The sequence below is a fragment of the Cariama cristata genome, unplaced genomic scaffold, assembly GCF_000690535.1.
Source record: "Cariama cristata isolate BGI_N322 unplaced genomic scaffold, ASM69053v1 scaffold14799, whole genome shotgun sequence".
Classification (NCBI taxonomy): domain Eukaryota; kingdom Metazoa; phylum Chordata; class Aves; order Cariamiformes; family Cariamidae; genus Cariama; species Cariama cristata.
In genome coordinates this window covers 11,856-16,877 of record NW_009635355.1, presented here as the reverse complement: position 1 = coordinate 16,877, position 5,022 = coordinate 11,856, and the positions used below count along the sequence as shown (strand labels likewise).

General features: G+C 51.7%; 1 protein-coding gene across 1 annotated transcript in view; it reads right to left on the bottom strand.

Annotated features, from left to right (window-relative positions):
- The window catches only part of LOC104167298 (microsomal triglyceride transfer protein large subunit-like), a gene marked incomplete at its 5' end in the record, with an annotated part of 11,004 nt that continues 5,982 nt past the window's right edge, over window positions 1–5,022 (bottom strand). Inside the window, 9 exons of the mRNA XM_009707519.1 lie at window positions 1–148; window positions 431–601; window positions 880–1,004; window positions 1,329–1,556; window positions 1,998–2,119; window positions 3,202–3,299; window positions 3,915–4,129; window positions 4,261–4,473; window positions 4,596–4,703. Of these exons, the coding sequence (XP_009705821.1) occupies window positions 1–148; window positions 431–601; window positions 880–1,004; window positions 1,329–1,556; window positions 1,998–2,119; window positions 3,202–3,299; window positions 3,915–4,129; window positions 4,261–4,473; window positions 4,596–4,703 (1,428 nt within the window). The remainder of the gene's footprint in view (window positions 149–430; window positions 602–879; window positions 1,005–1,328; window positions 1,557–1,997; window positions 2,120–3,201; window positions 3,300–3,914; window positions 4,130–4,260; window positions 4,474–4,595; window positions 4,704–5,022) is intronic.

The window sequence follows — 5,022 nt, the reverse complement described above, 5'->3', positions numbered from 1 at the left end:
CTACTCTTCTTCTGCCGTCAGCAGGAGGTTGCAGACCTTGGAGTTGGCCCGGTGCAAGGCAAACTCCCGCCCCGGCACGGTGCCCTGCCTGCCTTTTCGAGCGGTGCTGCTCTCGCTCCCAGCAGACTTGGAAACCGTGAAGATTTCTCTGTGGGACAAGGTGACAGCAAGATGGTCAGGAGGCTGTGGTGGTGGTGGACCTCATTCCCCCTCCCAGACCAGCATATTCACCGTCTCCTGATGGTCTAGGCATGGTGTTTCCACCCATGTCATCATGAACTTGCAGTGTCCTTCCCCCATCCCTACCAGTTTCAACTCATCCCGCTCAGGAAGTGTACAACCATTAATTCCCTCCTCTCCACAAGAAGTCCTCCTTTATCTCAAGCACTTCATGACGTTTCTACAGTATCTGGATGTATCCAGAGACTACCTGTATGGGACCTCCTCCTCTCTCAGCTGCAGGCACATGAGAACCGGGCTGTTGGAAAATCTCAGCATGGTGTCAAAGTGGATTGAGGTCTCCACCTCCATCTGGCTTCTCAGGGTGGCTTGGAGGAAAGGGGCATCTAGTTCTGCCTGGAAATCGATGGTGAGGCTTCCCCTGTGAGAGAGACGCACATGGATCTGGTCAAGAAGCAATGGGCATCATGCACTGGCACCAAACCACCCCATAAGCATCTTAATTTTAGGTGGAAAAGGAGTGTGTAACCAGCACCCACCAGACCCCTACCCAACATGTCCACTAGGAAGGGTTGGACCCAGCAGGAGAAGAGCAGGGGGCTGTGGAAAGCCAGGCTAAGGTGGAGCATCCCTCCTGCTGGGTGCTGAGCCCCTGGGTACCCTGCATCCCCAGAGCCAAGCGGTTTCCCACCCGCTGACCTCGCGTTGATGCTGGTTTTCAGTTCCTGCTCCCAAATGCTCACGTCCATGTCGGCTGAAATGTCAAGCCCCAGCCCACCCTGGAGTTTGATGTTCACTTGGAGGCCAGACTGCAGAGGAATGACCTGGAAGATGGAGAAGACAGATGTTGGTGTGACTGGGCATCGCTCTTGGCTGAGCGACTGATACTGGCGGTGACTTGTGGCTGCTGGGACTTACTATCCCAACCCCGCAGCGGGGCTTGCATGGGACGAACTCCAGCCACCTATGTCCCATGGCAGAACCAGCCATCCCGCTGTTTTACCAACCCCAAGAGATGTCCAGCAGTGCCACCTCGCTCTTAGATCTATCTCCACGGTGAGTAACGTACCTAAAATCCACTGGTTCATGCTATGGGATTCACTAGGATTTGGTGTGGAGGTAGGTCACCTCCAGCCCCCATCCAGTACCTGGTGATGGTCCATCAGCAGGAGGTTCCCTTTGAGCACACTTGTGGGTTCTCCGCTGCTTAACAGGACCTTGGCCATTAAGTCTGTATATCCCTGGAAGAAGACGATCGGCCGCAACTGAACATCAAAGAAGACAGCAGACATCCCGGCCATGAGCTCTGGCTCCTCTTCCCCTTCCAAGACGTTTTCTCCCAGCATCGACTCCATCCCTTGTGCTTCAATAGTGACCTAAAACACAGAAGCGGAGACGTGCGGCTGCATGGAGCAAAGCTGGAGAGTCTTTCATGCCCCACAACACAATTTGAGTTGTTATACGTGTCCAACCCTTGGGTAGGCACCCTTTGAAGCAGGAGGACAGTGATGGGGTGGGTTGGATTGGGCATCCAAGCTACCCCTGAGCACCGTGCAGCAGTGCTGTCGCACCCCCTGTTTTTTGGGGGGACCGCGGTGCTTCCTTCTCCAGACCAGGTCTGTCTGGCTTCACATCGGTGATGAAGGGGGGATTCATTTATGTATTTCTGATACGGGGCACACTGAGTGTGGAGGGGAGGTCAAGCACCATAAGGAGGTTAAGAGGGGACACAGACGGGGCAGCGGCACCACTCGATTGGTGCTGTCACCTCCCTCCACATATGTGACCCCCCCCCAGCTGCTCTCCCAGCAGCATACCTGAGCTGCATGAAGCCGCTGGCCGTGGCTGAGCAGCGAGAAGTCAGAGATGCTCTTCCTCAGGAATCCACCCTCCAAAAACAGCAGGTCCAGCCCAAAGGTGGAAAGCAGGTCCTGGGTGACTGAAAGGCAGAGAGATGCCCGTAAGCATTTCTGGGTAGCACCTGGCAAATCTCTTTTTGTGAATGAGTCACTGAATGGTGGTGAACCATAAATGCTCTGAGAGCAGCAGTGGGGGATGAAGGACGATACAAAAAATTAGAGAACCTGAGGGCAGGATGTGCGAGGCTGGTGCCATCAAGTCAGCACTCAGCAGGATGGGGTGGTTTCTTAAAAGAGCTCATCCAGATTGGTTGCGGGAACTGGGAGGTCACCGGGTACGTCTAAAAGCAGGGTCCTGAGAGCTCCTTGGTAATTTGTAAACCTCCTCAATAGATTGTATGGCTAATCCTGTAGAGCTGTCCCACCTATGGTCAGGGTGGTTGACCTGCACAGATCTCCTATGTTAGCCATTAAATATCTGATAAAGATAAGTGATTCAGAGGGGAAAGCTTCTCTGCACCATCTCCTTCCATTCTTGCAATAATCAAAGGATTTAGCATTGCAATGTTTTTCTTCCAGGTGTTGGCTATTCTGCCTCCACCTCCCCCCTAGGAGGCTAGACTGAGCTAATTTGAAGAGGGACAGAAATGAGAGCTGAGAGGTAAAGATTTAAGCAGATATTTAGCAAGCATCGATTGATGCAGTCTCTCTGAAGTTGGATGATTTCTATCTCAGTACAAGGATTCTCCTCTTTGAAGAACTTATTAAAAATACCTAAGGAATTGAGGAATGGAGCTAAAGATCTTGACTTATCAGAAAAAGGAGTTTCCCACCTCCCATCTACAATCTACCATTGGTTTCACCTCCAGCAGAAGTTCCTTTTTCAAATTAGCAGGATTTGGGAAAAGTATGTGGCACAGCCCAGCCCTCCTGCTGTAGGGGTGTGAGAGAAAGGGGTGTGTGTATACATATATATATATATATGGGATGATGGTGACCGGCCAGCATCAGCTGGTGCTGGAGGACATGCTCAGAAACCTCACACTGAGATTTTGGGGCATTTCTATAAAGCCGAGCCCTCTTCTGAAAGCTTCCTTTCCCTGCCAGCCCCTCCTTTAGCCATTTGAGGGGACCATGGGATCAGTGTCCTCCGTGGCGTCACCTGTCAGAGGTCCTGAGAAAGAAGAGGAGATGCCGGCTTTCGAGAAGAAGTTGTAATTATTTATCCGTGGGTCTCCCATGATGTCTTTCATTATCTTCCTGGAAGCAAGAGGGAAAGGGTATGTCAGCATTGGGAGGGAAGGAAGGGAAAACGTCAGTGGTCATTACAGAAAGCTATACAAAGAAAGAAATATAAATTTCCAAAGTATGTCTCTTGGTTGCTGACTGCCTAGAGAAGTGTGAGCAAAAAAGGAAACGAGCAGACGTGGGCTACCCTGGAATTTCCCTCTCCTCCCGTTTATTAGGATAAACCAGTCAGATATTTTTGTGCAGCTTTTGCTTAGCACTGAAAAATGTTAGTGCTCAGTTCGTTTTGTGCAGAAAGGAAGGTTAATGCAGTTACAAATTGTGCGCTGCCCAGCGAGCCAGAGCTTTGGCCTCCAAGGACTCTGCTGAAACCACAAGCCTGGGTCCTGCTGCCACGGGGCAGGACGAGGAGGGATGCCGGGTTTCGGCTGGCTGGGTAGCATCTGCATCAGCAGCCCTGCTCTTTTCTTCCTCGGGCAGCTGGGAATTTCCAGGTAGCTCCCAGAAGTGATGCTAGCACACTTTAAAAGCGTGGTGGGTCAAAAGCCACAGCTGGAGTGTGGAGGAGGAGAAAAAAGTGATGTAGAGCTAGGGGGGAAAAAATGCAGCCTCCCCCTCTGGACCCACCTTGCTGGGTGGTGGTCAGCACGCAGGGTGTTCTGGACCTTCAGCAGCAGAAATGTTGCTGTCTCCATCTCCAGCTCGTTAGCGGCCAGGAGTATGTTGATGACATCCATGGGCAAGGGTTCTTTGTCTAGGAGGATTTCTGCAGCGGCCAGGCGACATGTTTTTTCGTAGCTCTTTCTCTTCTCGTGGAAAATCCTCCTCATTGCTCGTTTCACCTGATGCGAGAGGGCAATTAAAATGGTGCTGTTAGGGTGGTGATCTGCCAAACGGTGGCTCTGTTAGCACCCCGATGGCTTGGCTTTGAATGAGAAGAGGAGAACCAAGCCTTGGCAGCTTTGTTTCGTACCTCGCTAGAGATGTGCTGAGCGGGGAATCGCTGCAAGGCAGAGATGGCCACGGTGGTGACGGTGGCGGGACCCTCCTCGGCATGGTCCAGGAGGATGGGGATGGTTTCGGGCAGCATCGCGTTCCCCAGTGCCAGCAGGTAAATGACCACCTTGGACGACTCCTTGGCAACTCTTAGCCCCCTGAGGATGGTTTCCGCCCCACGCTCCACCTCCTGCTCGGGATTTGCAGGAGAGTGGAAGAGGAGTGAGGTGATGGACAGGAGACATTCTGGGCACCCCCAGAGGAGGGAGGGGGTCCAGAAAAGCCAAGCATGGGGGTTTGCAGAGGACCCACCTGCAGCCCACACAGCTTCTGCTGGCACAGCTTGCCGATCAGAGAGCCCACAGCAACTATCCCTGTCTCTTGGACCTCAGGGGCCAGCTGCTCTCCATCCAGCTTGTCCTGGGCACCAGGAAAAAGGATATGGGGAAGCAGGAAAAAAAATGGGGAAAAAAGAGAGAAAAAAAGTATGTTTTACCTCTTCTCTCAAAGCAGTTACCAAAGACATAGGGAAAAACTAGTACTTACCTGCCTTGAAGGAGGCAATGTGTGGTTTAATTGGGTAAAATACTGTTTTTTCACAGTGGCTTTTAATTAAGCTTTTATTATCTGTAATGCACTGATATAAAGCACTTTCTGCTGAATGCTTTTCTTCCAAGGAGCATCTATTCCCTTCGCCAGTGTCCCATTAAAAGCACACAAAATAATCCCATCAGCAGGA